At 59.3% G+C, this 17,186-nt stretch overlaps 2 protein-coding genes and 3 non-coding genes across 5 annotated transcripts; 1 reads left to right on the top strand and 4 right to left on the bottom strand.

The window, feature by feature from the left end:
• Nucleotides 1-2: 2 nt before the first annotated feature.
• On the bottom strand, nt 3-75 carry TRNAK-CUU. Its single transcript has one exon. It is a non-coding gene; the product is annotated as a tRNA-Lys (tRNA).
• A 263-nt stretch (nt 76-338) lies between these two features.
• TRNAV-CAC lies at nt 339-411 on the bottom strand. Its single transcript has one exon. It is a non-coding gene; the product is annotated as a tRNA-Val (tRNA).
• A 176-nt stretch (nt 412-587) lies between these two features.
• TRNAK-CUU lies at nt 588-660 on the bottom strand. Its single transcript has one exon. It is a non-coding gene; the product is annotated as a tRNA-Lys (tRNA).
• An 857-nt stretch (nt 661-1,517) lies between these two features.
• Nucleotides 1,518-8,360, top strand: TRIM41 (tripartite motif containing 41; the record flags this gene model as incomplete). The annotated part of the gene is made up of 6 exons (XM_040542635.1): nt 1,518-2,549; nt 3,540-3,635; nt 4,264-4,494; nt 5,159-5,181; nt 5,899-6,026; nt 6,577-8,360. Coding segments are annotated over 6 exons (2,028 nt in total), but the record flags the coding sequence as incomplete, so codon positions are not given.
• Nucleotides 8,361-9,087: 727 nt separating this feature from the next.
• Nucleotides 9,088-13,909, bottom strand: RACK1 (receptor for activated C kinase 1). Its single transcript, XM_040542822.1, has 8 exons — nt 13,672-13,909; nt 12,631-12,802; nt 11,783-11,930; nt 11,335-11,430; nt 11,042-11,152; nt 10,122-10,262; nt 9,565-9,675; nt 9,088-9,217 (listed from the first exon to the last, which is right to left on the bottom strand). Exons 1-8 carry the CDS (start codon nt 13,778-13,780, stop codon nt 9,152-9,154), a joined length of 954 nt encoding a protein of 317 aa, XP_040398756.1. The 5' UTR covers nt 13,781-13,909; the 3' UTR covers nt 9,088-9,151.
• Between the last annotated feature and the right edge of the window lie 3,277 nt (nt 13,910-17,186).

The following is a 17,186-nucleotide window of genomic DNA, read 5'->3' as shown; positions in this document are numbered from 1 at the left end:
AGCGCCCAACGTGGGGCTCGAACCCACGACCCTGAGATTAAGAGTCTCATGCTCTACCGACTGAGCTAGCCGGGCTGCTGGCGAATTAGGCTCGTGGTTACGTTCTCCTTCGTGGGCCCGGAGCCGTGCTGGGTCCCCAGGTGGTCCCGGTGACCCCCGGAGTCCCCCGGTAATGGGGCAGGGCCGTTTTTTGAGCTGTCCCGGACAAAATAAGCAGGCGGGGAAACGGGAGCACAACGCCCAGCTGCGGTTCGAGCTGCACCCGTGGCCAATGAGGTTGCTGAAGGACGAAGTGTTTGAAGGCGGAAAAACGTGAGGAAAAGGAAAACACGGAGGCATGTTTCTGCCCGGTTTCGAACCGGGGACCTTTCGCGTGTGAGGCGAACGTGATAACCACTACACTACAGAAACTCGCTTGGGGAAAGTCCGCCCCGTCAATTTATATCCTCACAATACTAACGGATGAGTGGCTGTGGGTAAAAGAGGAGGGAGCGGGGGTGTCCCCGGGGCTCCCCTGTGCGGATGCGGCGGGGTCGGAGATTTCGAAGGGGCATAAAATGAGGAGGGAAAAACTAAATTCGGCGAGGCGCCCAACGTGGGGCTCGAACCCACGACCCTGAGATTAAGAGTCTCATGCTCTACCGACTGAGCTAGCCGGGCGGCGCTGCGCTGCCCAATCGCAACCCTTGCTACGCCAACGAGCCCCGCCCACTCCCCCCTCTGGCCCCGCCCCCCCGAGCCCTCCAAGGAGAAAAGGGTGCGGCTAGAGCGCCGCCCCCCGGCTTCCGCCCACCCTCCCCGTTGCCCAGCAACGGGCGCGCCGCTTCCGGTCAGCTGGGCGCGGAGTGGGCGGGGCTGGCGGCGGGGGGCCGGAAAGCGGAAGCGCCGCCGTGCTTCCCGTCGGTTGGCGGAGCCCCGCACCATAGAGAGCGGCGGCGGGAGGGGGCTAGAGCGCCTCCCCGGCAACGGGGCTCGGCGGAGGGGGGGGGCGGCGGCGGCGGCGGCGGCGAGGCCTAGAGGCGGGGGCTCGGCGGCGGCGGCGGCGGCGGCGGCAAGGCCTTGGCGGGGCTCCCGGTTTGGGGTCGGGGCTCCCGGTGTGGGGCCTCAGGGGAAGGTTTCGGGTCGGGAACCGGGCCGGGGCTCCCGGTTCGGGGCCTCCGGGGAAGGTTTGGGGCCGGGAACCGGGCCGGGGCTCCCGGTTCGGGGTCTCCGGGGAAGGTTTGGGGCCGGGAACCGGGCCGGGGCTCCCGGTTCGGGGTCTCCGGGGAAGGTTTGGGGCCGGGAACCGGGCCGGGGCTCCCGGTTTGAGGCCTGTAGGAGACGGGGTTGGGGGCGGGGACCGGGCCTGGCCCCCCGGTTTGGGGCTTACGGAGCGGGTTTAGGGTCGGGAACCGGGCCGGGTTAAGGGGGAGCGGCTCCGGTTTGGGGTCTGGGGGCTCGGTGGGAGGAAAGGGGGAGAAAAGGAGAAGGGGGCGAGCTCCGGTGGTGCCCTCCCGCGGGGGGGGGGGGGGGGGGGGGGGCAGAAGGACCTCAGAGAGCCCCGGGAGGACCGGGGTGGGGGGGGGGGGGGGGGAAGTCTCACGGCCTCCCCCAGGGCGGTGGTGGGCGACGGGGGCACCGGGGGGCGCCTGAACCCGGTGGAGACGCTGCAGGAGGAAGCGATCTGCGCCATCTGCTTGGACTACTTCGTGGAGCCCGTGTCCATCGGGTGCGGGCACAACTTCTGCCGCGTGTGCATCTCGCAGCTGTGGGGCGGCGAGGCGGAGTACGAGGCGGCCCCCGGGGCGGCGGCGGCGGCGGCGGCAGCGGGCGGCGGAGGGGTCGTGGGGCTGGGCGACGTGCTGGAGGAAGAGCTGGAGGATGAGGAGGACGAGCTGGACGACGACGAGCTGGAGGTGGAGCAGGAGGAAGAGGAGGAGGAGGAGGAGGAGGAGGAGGAGGACGGCGGCGGCGGCGGCGCCGAGGAGGAGGAGGAGGAGGACATGTGGAGCGAGGAGGAAGACGACGCCGAGCTGTGGGAAGAGCCCGTGGAGGAGGACATTTGGGACGGTGGGGTCGGGGGAGAGCTTTATTTTGGGGACGAGGACTACGACGAGGACGTGATGGAGGAGGACGTCGAGGAAGAGGAGGAGGTGGAGGAGGAGGAAGAAGAGGTGCAGACCCCTCCGCCCCCGGTTCTGGCCGCCCGGCCCCGGCGCCTGCAGACCTTTACCTGCCCCCAGTGCCGCAAAACCTTTTTCCAGAGGAATTTTCGGCCCAACCTCCAGCTGGCCAACATGGTGCAAATCATCCGCCAGCTGCACCCGCACCCCCAGCGCCTCGCGCCGCCCGCCGCCGGCCCTTCGGCTTCGGGGGCTGCGGCCGGAGGGCCGGGGGTCCTGGTGGCCGTGGGGGGCCAGGGGCCTCCGAACCTGTGCGAGAAGCACCAGGAACCCCTGAAACTCTTCTGCGAGGTGGACGAGCAGGCCATCTGCGTGGTGTGCAGGGAGTCGCGGAGCCACAAGCATCACAGCGTCGTCCCCCTCGAGGAGGTCGTGCAGGATTATAAGGTGCCGGGGGATTTGGGACGGGGCCGAGGTGGGATAATGGGGTGGTTTTTTGTTTTTGTTTTTTTTTGGGGGGGGGGGGGTTCGAAGCCAAGCGGCTCGCGGACGTGGGGATTTGTTGGAGGCGGCGCGCGCGGGGCGCGTCTCGCCGGGCTGGTTCGGCGAGCGGAGGGGATGACGACGAGGAGCAGCGAGTGGGAAGGAGGCTCGGGGCGTGGGAGGCCGGGAAGCCGCAGACCTGGCGCCACTGCCGGGAGCGCAGGGGCAGATGGAAGGGTCCAGAAGCAAGCAGCGGGCGAGCTGGAGGTGTTCCGGGGTGTTTTGCTCGAAGCAGGGAAGGGACGGGGATCCCCGAGCCGCTCGGTTTGTGGCCTGCTCCGTCCCTTGTGGGTTTCTCCTCCTTGTTTGGGAGCGAGCGTTGCGCCCGTGCTTCGGGCCTGTAACACCCGGAGGTGTTCAGGCAGCTCGTTCCTTGCCTGGGGAGCCCCGATTTTTATGTTGAGACCCGCTTTCTGCAAAGGGCTGAGCAGAATTGGTTGGGTTTGGGGAAAATCAAAGCCAATTCCCAACGAATGAAGCAGGTGGGTGGCTTTGTTGCTGGCTTAACCTGATCTAGGACCGCGCTGCTATCAAAGGAGCAACCCGAAAGGGGAATTCAGGCTCTTTTCTCAGCCAGAAACCCACATGTGATGCCTCAGGCATGTTCACCAGCTCGAGCCATGCAGCCTGCGCTTGGTGGCTGCAGCTCCGGTGTTTGTGGATGTTCCCCGGCCGAACCGGGGTGGGATTTTTGGCTTTCTAATTAAAAACGGGTTCCCACCACGAGAGCTGACAGAAAGAAAAAGGGAAGCGGTCTGAAGGCAGGGCAGGAGGTTCCCTTTTCAGCTCTGCCACAGAGTTAGGGACCGAAAGAGAAGAGGAAGGAGGGGATTGCCTCAGCCAGGGTTTCCTGAGATGTTTTTTTTTTCCTTTTTTTTTTTTTTTTGCTCTCAGAACAAACTCCAGAGCCACCTGGAGCCGCTGAAGAAGAAGCTGGACGCGGTCCTGAAGCAGAAATCAAACGAGGAGGAGAAGATCGCAGAGCTGAGGGTAAGAGGCTTCCCGGTCATCACTTAAACGCTTCCTTTCCGAGCTGTTTCGTGTTCCCACCTCTCTTTCCCATCCCGCCCCAAAATAATTAGCCTTCAAGGAGGTAAGGAGGGCGCTGAAACGGCAGCGTGTCGTGGCCCTGATGTCTGGCGAGGTGGGTGAGCGGAGTTTGTCCTCTCCTGCCGCTCTGAGCCCTCGCGGAGGCATCGTGCTCCCTCCCCTGCAATTACTGGGCTGCAAGGGCTGGAAAACTTCAGGGCTTCGTTTCCCTACCGAATTAGGACTTAATGAGGGGGTTGCGTGCCTCGGCGTTTAGTGGGAATTGGCGGCTTGGGAGGGAGGGAACAAATCGGTGTCCTTTGGGTCTGTCATTTGAGCTGAGAAGGCTTCGGGTCCGCGCTCGAAACCCGTTTCCCCGAGAGGGAACCCGGGCGGGTCTTGTTCAGTTCTGGTTTTGGTTGATTTTGGACACGTGGGAGCTTGCAGAGGGCGATAAAACCTGGGGGGGGGGGGGGGGGGGGGAGCGTGGCACAGGACCCCAAAAATGAGCTGGTCCCTCCCACAGCGATTCCTTCGCTCCTGTAAAGCCTTTCCTCCCTCTCCCCCCCCCCCCTCTCCGGCCCCGCAGGACAAGATGAAGCTGGAGATCAAGGAATTCGAGTCGGACTTCGAGCTGCTGCACCAGTTCCTCATCGGAGAGCAGGTCCTGCTCCTGCACCAGCTGGAGGAGCGCTACGAGAGCTTGCTGGTCCGCCAGAGCAGCAACATCAGCCAGCTGGAGGAGCAGAGCGCTGCCCTCAGCCGCCTCATCGCCGAGGCGGAGGACAAGAGCAAACAGGACGGGCTGCAACTGCTCAAGGTCCCTTTTTTATTTATTTTTTTTTCCCATCCCCGGGCTGGGAGAGGGAAGGCCACGGTCAGAGATCCCTGGAGGGGGAAGGGAAGCCCTCTCGTGGGTTTTTTTTTGTTGTTTTTTTTTTTAAAAACGTTCCCAAAGAGCTGTAAACTTTCGTGGTCTTTGACCCGTGAACCCTGCTCGCGGCCTCGCTCGGCTCCCCGCTGGCAGCCGGGGGAACTCTGGCCCCGCTTTTATGGCCAGGAGATAACGTTAGGGATGGGAACGAGCGGAGCTGCCAAGAGGGGCTGGATCAGCCTTCCGAAAGGCTCTGCTTCGTGGGCAGTTTCTTCACCCGGTGGGTCACGTCCTTCCCCATCCCGAACCACGGAGGGGGAAAACGGGAAGAGAAGGGGACGCCCCAAAAGATCTGGGTCCAAATTTTCCTGCCTGTTTTATTGGGAGAAATCCCAGTGGATGGGATCTCTTAGTGTTTTATTCCCGTTGCCTGACTGGGACAGGACTCATCCTGGCTCCGTACAGCTCAGCGTGGTGCTGAGTGGTGGCCGTTAAGAGGATTTCGTGCGAGCGACAGCGGGATCAGCGTCAGCCCTTCCTAATTCAGCCCTTCCTAATCTTTCTTTTATTTTTTCCCCCCCCTTCTCGCCCCGCTGCCTCCTTTCCGCAGGACATCAAAGGCACTTTTATCAGGTCAGTGGCTTTTTTTTTTTGTTGTTGTTTTTGCGTCTTTTCACTCGAAAGAGCTTTTGTGTCCAAAAAAAAAAAAAAAAAGGAGTTTTTGTTTTAAACTCCGTGCGGCGGGCGCTTTTCCGGGCTGGGGCCGGTGTGATAACTAATGGGATGGCAGGAGCTCCTGCAGATGGGGTAAACGGGGTGTAAACGGGGCTTTGGGGAGCAACTGAGGACACGCAGGAGAGGAGAAAGGTGGGGAAGAGATCTCGGCCCATCGCAGCAGCCGCTTTTTGGGAGCGGAGCTGGGTGTGCCCACGCAGACCTCGTGCCCTGGGGGAGCAGGGAGCCGCTTTTAACTCCGGAAAAATAATTCCCCCCCCCCCCCCCCCCCCCCAGCTTTCAAAGCCAACGGGCAGCAGCGGGAGGGTCCCTCCGTCGCTTAACAGGGCCGTGGCCGAGCTGGATGCGCGGCTGCTCCCGTTCCTGCAGCCGGGAGAGGGTGGGGAGCGCCGGCTGTACCAGCGCAACCGGTCCCGCCGATGCCTGCCTGGTTTTTCAGGCACCGAGCTGCTCAGCGTGGCTGGAAGCGGCTCCGTGTGCCTGGAGCATCACGGGGGAGCGGGCTGGATTCTCCCATCGTGCTTTTAGATCGTCTAAATAACGCGGATGCGCCCCAAACTGCTGTGGTTTTACATCCCCCACCTCGCTAAATCGCCGCTTTTCCCCTCCCGGCAGATGCGAGAACGTCAAATTCCAGGAGCCCGAGATGGTGCCGGTGGACGTGGGGAAGAAATACCGCAACTACTTCCTGCAGGACGTGGTGATGAGGAAGATGGAGAAAGTCTTCAGTAAAGTCCCTCAAGGTGAGCAAAGCTGGAGGGACAAGCTCCTCAGCGAAATCCTGGGGAACGGCCACTGATTATTCCTCCTGGGCTGGGATTTCTCGTTCCCCAGCTCTGTCTTCCCGTGATTTGTACACCTCGTAGTTTGTTTTTTTCCAGCAGCAGCCCTGTTCTCTCCTTTCTCTCCACGCCTTTCCCCGTCCCGGGCTCTGGCCCCTCAGATTCGGATTCTGGCCCCTCAGATTCGGATTCTGGCCCCTCAGATTCGGATTCTGGCCCCTCAGATTCGGATTCTGGCCCCTCAGATTCGGATTCTGGCCCCTCAGATTCGGATTCTGGCCCCTCAGATTCGGATTCTGGCCTAATGTGGCCAGCTCCTCGCCCAGAAAGCCCCCCCAAAAATTCTGGGGGCTGGAATCCCCTTTAGAATTGGGATAGGACCCACGGGGGGGGGGGCTCCAAATTAGCATTTAGCCCTCGATGGCGCATTAAACACGCGGATGAGGATTTGGGGGTGGGAGAAACGCGGCCGGCGACCTTCCCAGCCCCATCCTTCTCCTTTCCCTTCTAGCTGACATCACCCTGGACCCCGACACCGCCCACCCTCGCCTGAGCCTTTCCCTGGACCGCCGCAGTGTCAAGCTGGGCGAGCGCTGCAAGGACCTGCCGGACAACCCCAAGCGTTTCGATTCCGATTACTGCGTCCTGGGCTCCCAGGGTTTCACCGCCGGCCGCCACTACTGGGAGGTCGAAGTCGGGGGCCGGCGAGGCTGGGCGGTGGGGGCGGCCCGCGAAACGGCCCGCCGCAAAGAGAAGGCCGTGGGGCCCCACCAGAAACGGGAGATCTGGTGCGTGGGCACCAACGGGAAGAAATACCAAGCGCTGACGGCCACGGAGCAGACGGCCCTGTCGCCCAGCGAGCGGCCCCGGCGCTTCGGCGTCTACCTGGACTACGAACGGGGCCAGCTCTGCTTCTACAACGCCGAGAGCATGACCCACATCCACACCTTCAACGCCTCCTTCCACGAGCGCATCTTCCCTTTCTTCCGCGTCCTGGCCAAGGGCACCCGCATCAAAATCTGCGCCTGACGGCCTCCCCTCGCCCTCCCGCCGGCCGCCTCGCCCCGGATCCGGCCTCCCCCTGGGATCCGGCCTTGCACACACGGCCGCGCTCCTCTCCTTTCCCCCCCCACCCCCCGCCCCGTCCTTCGGGGCCCTCGGCGGGCTCCGACGCTGCACTTGTTGTCTTGCACCTGCTTGCTCACGAGGCCTCTTTCTTTTCCCCCGTCTGCCCTCCTCGTCCTCGTGCCAGCTCTTTTGCACGGCCTCGCCGCCTTCCCAGCCGGCCGAGCTGCTCCAAAGCTGGTTTCGTTCGGACTCGGGAACAAGTCGCCTCGCTGGGGAGGCCGGGCCGCCGCTTTCCCTTCGTCCTTCGCCACTTGAAGCCTTTCCGGGTGGCCGCGTTAAGCTTTCCGGTGTCCTCTCTTCCCCTTTTTTTTTTGTTTGTTTTTGAAGCCCACGGTCCGGTTTTGAGACGCGGCCTCTTCGGGTGCAGAGCTCGAGCTCCCGGGGGGTCTGGGCGTCGAGGAGCGCCGCCTCTTGGCCTCTCGAGTTCCCGTCGGGGTTGAAATCATCTTCCAAAAGGGCCTCGGCTTTTCCCAGAGCTGTGCCAAGGTTTCGGGGAGCCTGGATTTCTTGGGGCTTCACCTCCTGAACATCTCCATCCCCAGCTGGCCTTTGGACCTGGAGTCGAACCCGCTTTACCCGGCGATGTTTTCCTGTTCTGGCGCTTGCTCGCCTCCCCCTTGCTCTTCTCCCTGCCCCTTGCTGGGGGGGGGGGGGGGGGGGGCCACCAGATCTCCTCCCCCCCCCCCCCGTTTCCCATTCCCTTCCCAACCATTTCTTGGAGGCCTGGCACTTTATTCAGGGCCGCCTGGGCCAGGGAGGGTGCAAAAAAATAAAATACGGGCGGTTTCCTCCGGCCGGAGCGCGGCGCTGCCGGCACAGCCCGGTTCTTTCGGTGCACGCTCCAGGCCCCGGTGGTGGGAACCAGCCTCTCGTTTCCCCTTGCAGCTTGAGAGCTCTCCGAGGTGGGAAATATTTATTTTCTCTTCCCTTTTCTCGGCTGTCGTCGACTTTCCAGCTGAATCCTGTCCCCCCTCGAGAGACTCTTACCGCACCTGTTGTGTTTTACTTCTTTTCGTTGGTGGATTGGTATTATTATTATTATTATTTTTTTTTTTTTCTGTTGGCATTACAGAGCTAGTTCAAAATATTTTTGGCTAAAATGAGAATTAAATGGAGATTTAGTTTTTTGAAATGTCGAGAAATAATAATAAAGAATAAGGTTGTAAACCCGAGCCTAGCTTATTGAGAACCTGCTGGAAAAGCCTGGCAGAGGAATCGGGGGCCAGGTTCTGTCTGTGCCTGCTGCTACCCCCTGCTGAATTGCACAAGAGCCCGCTGGTAAGATTGAAATCCTGCCTCGTTAAGCTTAACCTAATCCCTGCTAATTGGATCGGTCGGATCCCTTCCCGAAGCAGCCAGCTCCTTTCTTTTTATCCGCATCGAGGGCCGGTCACGTGGAGGCAGCGTGCTGCCGCCATCCGTGCCCGTCGACCTCCGTGGGCCACGTCTGGTGGCCCTAAGGGACAAAAATCCCTCCTGCCCCCAAAGCACGGGGAGAAAAAATCTTAAAAATCTGTAGGAAATGGCTGCTTGCGAGAGGGCTCGGCTGGCACGGAGGCTGCTGGGTGAAAGCTGGTGTTCACCCATCTCCTGTTCCTCCAGCAGCCCCCTGTGGGGCAGCTCCTACGTGCTGCGGTGACCTCTGTGCGGTTAAGGCTCTTATTTTTGGGGTTTTCTTGGCAATGGGGGGTTTTATTTCCCCAGTCTGCAGGTCCTTCACCGTGACACTGCGTTCATATCGGGCTGTCAGCTACAGAGGGGGCTCAGGGAGATAATCTGAGTCCCTTTCTTGCACGCCTGGGAGAAGAAAAAGCGTGTCCCCAACCCTGAAGGCGTGGACGCAACTTCTGGTGGCCTGCAAGCCCAGGACAGTGGACGGGAGGTGGCCAGGAGCTCGACAGAGCGCTCTTTTTATTGAGTTTTGTACACAAAATCTACGGCTTCTCACGAGCACGTCCTCATCTGGTCCCGATGGTGACTTGCCACACCCGGACGAGGTTGTCTGTGTAGCCAGCAAACAGGGTCTGCGGAGGGAAAGGGAGAGAAAGAGAGGAGTCAGGGCAGGGGAAGGCAGCAAAATGAGTCCTCAGGACGCGAAATCAAGAGGGTTAAGGTCCTCAGAGGGCCAAAATCAGCCCCGGGTGCTGGGGAGAGGGCAAAAGAGGAAAGCTCTAAGGTTAGGGGTGCGGGAGGAAGCCAACTTTTGCCCCTGCTGGCAGAGAGAAGGGGCTCAAGATGCTTTCGTGGTATCTGTGCCTTGATTTAGGAGCGGAGGGGATCCCAAAATCCTCCTTCCCCCTTTCGTTGCCCAAGAAGGGGGAAGAAAGCAGGAAGAGAGGCTGGGCAGGGAGCAGGGAAGGGTTGTTTTTACCTGCCCGTCTGCGGACCAGGCCAGAGAAGTGCACTGGGGCGGCTCAGCTTTGCTGCTGGTGCTGATCACCTCCTGCTTCAGCTCGTCCACGATGATTTTCCCTTCCAGATCCTGCGCAGGACGAGAGGAGAAAAAAAAAACAGCGTGAGGGAAGCCGGGAGGCTTGTAGGGAGACCCCAGTGGCCAAGCCCAACCCCTCCGACACCAAAATGCTCAGAAACAGCCTCTGGGTTTCCGCAGGGATGAGGTCAGATGGCATTCAAGTTTCATCACAGCGCGCTGGTGGCTTTCCCCGACGGCCCCGTGCCACCCTCCTCGAGCAGGGGACGGGGACAGGGCCACCAGCCGCTGCTGTCTGACCCGGCCTGGTGGAGCCACTGCTCCAGCAGAGCTCCGCGTTTGAGATCTGTGAGGCAGGGCAACGATCTGGACCACGAAGGTGGCTCCAAAGCCAGCAAAACCCCAAGTCGGACAGAAATAAGGTTTTTTTGGGGGGGAATCCCACACGGATCAGGACGTGGGGGGTGGGGGGGGATGAAAATCAAGCTGCCACGTACCCAAATCTTGATGCTGGGGCCGGTGGCAGCGCAGAGCCAGTAGCGGTTGGGGCTGAAGCACAGGGCGTTGATGATGTCGCCTCCGTCCAGCGTGTAGAGGTGTTTGCCCTCGTTCAGGTCCCACAGCATGGCCTGGCCGTCCTGCGGGGCAGCAAAGGGGATCAGAGCAAGCCCCACGACTCGTCACCTCGTGGATTTGCCCCGCCGGAGCGAGAAGAGGCACCCCCAAAACCCCAGTTCCCACCCAGAGAGGGATCAAAGCTCCCCCGAAACATCTTGGGGGTGGGGGGGGAGAAAGAAAAAGCCCTACAAGCTGGCCCTGAATTTATCCGTTCAGGGTCTTCCTGGAGGAGCAGCTCAGAAACAGCCTCTGGTTTTCCGCACCGAGATGCGCTCGGGGAGCGATCGATCGTTTCGTCACAGCTCAGCCCCGTGCCCAGGAGGCAGCAGATGAGGGCAGGGAATGCTGCACTGGTGCTTCCGCCGCGGGACCAGAAGGAAAAGCCCCGCTGGTGAGCAGCTGGCGGGAGCCAGAGCTGGTTTTTCACCACTGGGGAGCGGTTTTGTGATGGTTTTTCACCGTGGTTAAGGCAGGGAGCGCTGCTGCAAGCCAGTTTGGGCGTGGAAAGGTTAAAGGACTGATGGGAATTCAAAGAAAACGCCACCAAGGGCTGAAATACAAGAGCTGAAGGAGCTCCCAGAGCCTGGGTGAGCACCTTTGCTGGGGTTTTCCCTCCTCACCAAGACGCCCGCTGCGAGCAGCATCAATTCGGGACACCTCTGGACCACTCTTAACCCCCTCAAATTGCGACTGAGACGTGGAAGAGCACGGCAAGAGCCCCAGCAGCGAGCTGGGCTGCTGGTAGGATGCCAGAATTGAGCCTCCCGGCCTCAGCCTCCCCCCGCCCCGAGACTCGTACCTTGCCGCCCGAGGCGCAGAGGGAGCCGTCGGGGGAGACGGTGACCGTGTTCAGGTAGCCCGTGTGCCCGATGTGGTTCGTCTTCAGCTTGCAGTTAGCCAAGTTCCAAACCTGCGTGGGGACAAACGTGATGGCGAGGTCGGAAGGGAAGCAAAAATACGGTGGAGGGAAAAAAATAAAAAATAAAAAATAAAAATCCCCCCGAGCCGGCTGCTCAGATCCATCCCCCGAGTTTACAAGGACCCCAACAAACGCGTGCCCGCCCCCAGGGGAAGCCGATCCCCTCAATTTACCTTCACCAGCTTGTCCCAGCCGCAGGAGACGATGATGGGGTTGCTGCTGTTCGGGGAGAAGCGCACGCACGACACCCACTCCGAGTGGCTCTCGTCCTGGGGAAGAGCAACGACGCCGGGTTCACGGCGAGGAAACGGGGCCGGGTCCCCCCACCCGGGTCCGCGTGGCGCTGTAAGATCAGACCTGCCACGTCCCGTCGCTCTGCGGCCTCCCCGAGCCCTCCCGAGCCCCTTCATGATTGCAGGACTTGTCCTCAGCCCCCCCCCCCCCCCCCAAAAAAGGGAGCTCGGCAGAGATCGGGTCACTTCGAATCGTTAGGACAGGGCTGGGAGACCCGGATCACCGCTCAAGGGGAGAAACCCGGGTGGTCGGACCCCAAAACAGGTCCTGGGAGGTTTCTCCTCGTGGTGGGGAGCCCGATTTCGCGCCTCCTTTTCCCCTGCTCACCTGCACCGTGTACTTGCAGACGCCCAAGGTGTTCCAGAGCTTGATGGTCTTGTCCCTGGAGCCCGAAACGATCTGGCGGTTGTCGGACGAGAAGGCCACGCTCAGCACGTCCTTGGTGTGGCCCACGAAGCGGCGGGTGGTGGTGCCTCTGCGGGAAGACCAGAGGTCAGGATGGCAACCCCGAACTTAACCTAATCAACCCTCGCAAAGCCTACAGCAGCAGGAAATCTCCCCTTTCTCCTTAAAACGAGAGCTTGAGAGGCACCGTACTGGCTGCCGAGGATTGATACGGGGTTGGAAGAGCCGGGATGTGATCGGGGAAATAAAATTCAGCCTCCGTGCACGCCCAGCTCTGCAAGTCCCGGCCCTAAAAAGCTTCGGAGGCTGGGGGGAAGCCAAGCAACAATTCTGTAGGCAGCTGTCAGAGAGAAGAAAACAGCAAAAGCGGTTCTCTGGTTGGCCCTGGTGCTCCTGCTTCCCGAGCTGTCTGCTCTCCCCAAATCAGAGTGAAGGAAGGGCCTGAGACCCCCCCCCGTGCTGCTCCCACCGCTCCTCTCCCATCATAATTGCAGGACATGTCCTCAGACCCCGGAGGATCGGCAGACTTTGTGTCAGGTGTAATCATTGGGAGAGGGAGCCGAGGAAAAGCAGCTGAACGCCCGAATTCCAAGCTTTGTTCCAGATCTCTGCGCTCCTCGCCGTCGGGATTCATCTTCCAAACCGAAAGCACATCATCCCGCTTTCAAGGTGCCCCTCATCATCCCCCCCACCCCCCCCCCCAGCGCCCAAACAAAAGCTGGGTGGCCAAATTTGACCCGAAGCGCTCTCAGCCCGTCCCCAAAACTCACGTGGTGAGGTCCCAGAGCCGCAGGGTGCCGTCCCAGGAGCCCGAGAGCGCAAACTGCCCGTCGGAGGAGATGACCACGTCGCTGACGAAGTGCGAGTGGCCGCGCAGGGCTCGCTGCGGGATCCCGTAGTTGGTCTCATCGCGGGTCAGCTTCCACATGATGATGGTTTTGTCTGCGGGGGGGGAATGGAGAGAAAAGTAAGACAGGGGGCACCTTGGGGAGCAGAGACCACTCTGCACCCGGCTTGTTTTTCTCCACTGCAGGGCTTTTTCTCTCCCAGATGATTTCTGGACACCAAGTTGGGGGAAGTGGTGGTCTGCTGGGGGGTAGGAAGGCCCTGCAGAGGGACCTGGATACGACGGGTTAACGAGCAGAGGACAATGGGATGAGGTTCAACAAGGCTCAGGGCCGGGTCCTGCGCTTGGGGCACAACAGCCCCACGCAATGCTACAGGCCTGGGGCAAATTGACTCGAAAGCTGTGCAGAGGAAAAGGATCTGGGGGTGCGATGCTCGCCTGAACGTGAGCTGGCAGCGTGCCCAGGCGGCCAAGAAGGCCAACGGCATCCTGGCTTGTGTCAGGAATAGCATGGCCAGCAGGAGCAGGGAGGTGACCGTCCCCTGGTGAGGCCGCACCTCGAGTACTGCGTTCGGTGTTGGGCCCCTCACTACAAGAAGGACATCGAGACCCTGGGAAGCGTCCAGAGAAGGGCTACGAAGCTGGCGAAGGGCCTGGGACACAAGTCCTGTGAGGGGTACCTGAGGGAATTGGGGTTGTTTGGTCTGGAGGAGGCTCAGGGGAGACCTTATGGCTCCCTACAACCTGAAAGGGAGCTGGGGGGAGCTGGGGGTGGGCCTCTTCTCACGGATAACCACTGACAGGACCTGAAGGAACGGCCCCAAGTTCCACCAGGGTGTTTTTTCTTAGCATCTCCCCTCCCTGCTCCCCCACCTACCCCCCTCACGCTCACGGTCCTCCCCCCATCCCATCCCATCCCATCCCCCCTTCCCCCCCTCCCCCCCCCATCGGGCGCGGCCCTCACCCCGCGAGGCGGAGAGAATCATGTCCGGGAACTGCGGGGTGGTGGCGATCTGCGTCACCCAGCCGTTGTGGCCCTTCAGGGTACCGCGCAAAGTCATCTGCTCCGTCATGGCGGCGGCTGGGGGGGAGGATGGCGGCGGATTCGGCGGAGGCCCCGGCCCGGTCCCGTCCGGCCGCCCTCAGCAGCCGCCAGCGCGGGGAGAGAAAGAGGGAGGCGATTTCCGGCGGAAGCGGAAGTAGAGCCAGGTCCGTACGGCGACTGGGGCAACATGGCGGCGCGCGCGGGGCTGCCGGGCAACATGGCGGCGCCCATGGGGACGCGAGACAAATATGGCAGTGTACGGAAAGGGGTTAGGGTTTGATATTAGGGGATGTAAGGAGGGCTTTGAGGGTTTATGGGGGATAGTGAGGGCCCTGAGGGGTTGCCTGTGGGACGGTGAGATGTAGAGGATAGAGAAGCCTTTTGGGGGGTTGGGACTGGGGTTGGGGGGTTGGGGGGGACAGGGAAGGCCTTGGGGGCTTGGTGGTTGGGTTTGGGGGCTGTGGGGGACGGAGAGGGGTTTGGGGGCTCAGTGGTCGGGTTTGGGGGCTTATTGATGGGGTTTGGGGGTTTTGGGGGACAGGGAAGGCTTTGGGGGCTCAGTAATGGGGTTCAGGGACTGTGGGGGACAGGGAGGGGTTTGGGGTCTTGGTAATGGGGTTTGGAGGCTGTGGGGGATAGGGAAGGCCTTGGAGGCTTGGTGATGGGATTTAGGGGATCTTTTAGATACATAATAGTGGCACAAAACCACAGACAAAAACTGGGTGGCACAAAGCAACTTTGTGTGTCTTTTCAATGATTTTATTTTTTACTTTTCCCCAGACAAGACATATGGATCTGGGTCTCTGAACACCCTTACTGTTTTGAATTAAAAGAGGAAGACTCGCCTCGCTTCTCCAGCCCTGGCTGTGACAGCTTCTTGGGGTGGCTTTTTGCTGGGCCTTATAAGCATTATTTCCATATATCTGCAGGGAATTTGCCACCTGTCTCATGCTGTGAGTTTATTTTCCCCATTACTGCTCCCATCCCCAGGTGCATCCTGGACTTCCCAATGCCTACGGGTCTTTTTACCAACTACTGGGTTAATTATGAACGATTCTTGGGAGGAGAGACCCACCAGCACTAAACAAGACAGTGGGACAAGATACTTCCAGCTTCATCCAGGTGGAATCACACAATTCAAGTGTCTCAGATAGTTTTATCCTCCTTCAAGTCACCAAAACCCGCTTCAATCTTTTATTTTCTGGTCTCAGGCTTTAGTCCCTCTTCTCCAAGGTTGGGAAGCGTAGGGAGAACTTCAGCCAAACAGAGGGAGCTTCTGGAAGAGGTTTTCTTCCCCTACAAGCAGAAGCTACGGGTGCTCTAGGGCTGATTTTTGTAATAAGAGCTGAGGAAACGTCCTTTGGGCCTGGAAATACCCCCCTAAAAACAGCTATTTTTGGTGCTGAATATAGATGCAAAGAACTCTTGCGTAAGGGGAAGTGAGGTGGACCTCTTGCCCTGTAAGGACTTTTTTCCTTTCCTGACCACCCTGGAGTTAGGACCCAGATTTCTCCTCCACTTCCCACCTCAGCAGCTGTGGAAAAGGGAAACCTTAAGCCAGGAAAGAGCAAAACTGGGCGAGAGCCTCCGGTGTTGGAGCGTCCTTGTCATCGAGAACGCGTGCCAGCGTTAACGAGGTTTGGGAGGTTGGGTGTGAGTGGGGAATAATGCCACGTCTGGCTTCGGGAGACCCACAGTCCCTTCCCCAGATGGGGTCATGGTGTCTTCGTTTCCCTGTGTGGTATGCCTGTAATTTGCTCCCGTGGGTGTTGGTGGCCCCAAAATTCAGAGGAGAAGGGTTAATTTGAGAAAGAGGTGGCTGGATGAGAAGCCCTCCGTGCTGCCTAGGCTGTGCTTGGAAAAGAGAAAGCAATGCTTGCCGCCTGTCAGCACTGCTGGGGCAATATTAATTAAACCCTGGAGAGTCACCGAGGTGATTAATCTCCGGAATTGCAACCTCTGCAAGGCTTCTGCCCTCTGGGCAGCAAAAACCTTTCGTGTTGGGGTTGGGATGAAGTGGCTCTTTGCTAGCACCGGACCCTCCCAAGCTGGGGATGATTCAGAAAGGGATGGGGCAGGAGTGGCTTCTTACTTGGGCTTTGCACAGCAAATGCTCTCTGTCTCCTTTGTGTGCAATCCAAGGCTGGAAGGAGGGGAAAAAAAAACCTGTCCTGGGATCTGCTTCTAGTTTGGATCTCACATCCTGCGCAGCCACAGCCCTGCTGCTCCCTCTGCCATTTCAGGGGTGTGGGTGGCAGAGCCCCCTGCACTTATTTAACCCCTTTGCATTCATTTAACCTTTATTTTTGAATCTTTTGCCTTATCTAAGGTATGCCGGGACTGAGGAGAGCGGGGATTGCAGCCTAACCCCATTCCCTTCTATATCTGGGGGCTGTTCCCTGTCTCTCCTTGGGCCCCCCAGGACCTTCTAAAAGCTCCATCCCTTTGGATTCAGGTGCCTGGGATGGGGAAGGGCTTTACAAAACATCACGTGCTTTGCTGACAGCTTCTTCCATCAGCATCTGGGAACACAAGCATCAAGCTGGGAGAGCTGTTGAGCCCCTGCTGTCTTCCCAACATGGAGGTGAAAACCTCTTTTTCCCCCAAAATGGAATCAAGACCCCCAGGAGGAAGATCTCCTGTGAACAGTCTGCTTCCTTTGGAGAAAGGTAAGAGAGACTTTGCCATCACCCCTCCAGCACCAAGAGAGGGATGAAGGAAGGGGAAAATACATCTAAATATCATATCCTCACCTCCCTGCATCTTCCTTGGCCATCTCTCCTGAAAAAAAAAATGTTTCCCACCCTCAAAATTTTCTTAGTCCAAATTTAATCCACTTTTCTCACTGGATTTTCCTCCCAGCACCAGATTGACATTCACACTGGAAACCCCCAACATGAGTTTTGACAACCAGTCTTCCTTCCCCAGCCCTCCTGCTCCCTCCGAGGCCTCTCCTTTACTGAACACGAGTTTCTCCATCATTTTCTTGAACTAATAACTTCTCCTGCTCCTCTTGAGAGGATACAGCTCGGGCTGCATCATCCCCAGCCCTCCCACACCGCTTGTTTTGGTGGCTGTAATCGGACCCGTTTGCTCGGTGACCGTTTCAAGGAGCAGGCTGATTGGGATGTTTTTAACCTCCCTGAGCTTCATTTCACGTAACCCGAGCTTTTCAACTCGGCCGCCCTGTTCTCAGCTCTGCATTTTTGACATCCTTCTGGATTTCACCCCGATTCTGGCTCACTGACCTTTTTCTGTCCATCCTAGTTAGCAGATAGTTTCCTCCTTTTTCCAAACTCGGTATTTTTTTAAATTTCATTTTATCATTTAATATAAGACTTATTATTCCCCATTTGACTGTATTCATGCACTTGCACGAATATATTCATGCATTCATACACTCCCAAGATGAATCTGTACAGCAGGAAAGGATT

Source organism: Cygnus olor, chromosome 33 (assembly GCF_009769625.2).
Source record: "Cygnus olor isolate bCygOlo1 chromosome 33, bCygOlo1.pri.v2, whole genome shotgun sequence".
NCBI lineage: Eukaryota > Metazoa > Chordata > Aves > Anseriformes > Anatidae > Cygnus > Cygnus olor.
The sequence above is the reverse complement of the archived record's forward strand: the minus strand, read 5'-3'. Positions and strand labels throughout refer to the sequence as shown.

What these genes read in the sequence shown, in the direction of transcription:
- RACK1 (XM_040542822.1), bottom strand. Translation starts at nt 13,780, where the DNA reads ATGACGGAGCAGATGACTTTGCGCGGTACCCTGAAGGGCCACAACGGC. An exon ending in TCTGCAAGTACACGGTGCAG is followed by an intron (nt 11,431 to 11,782) that starts GTGAGCAGGGGA and finishes GCTCTTCCCCAG; the next exon opens with GACGAGAGCCACTCGGAGTG. An exon ending in TCTGCGCCTCGGGCGGCAAG is followed by an intron (nt 10,263 to 11,041) that starts GTACGAGTCTCG and finishes GCTGCCCCGCAG; the next exon opens with GACGGCCAGGCCATGCTGTG.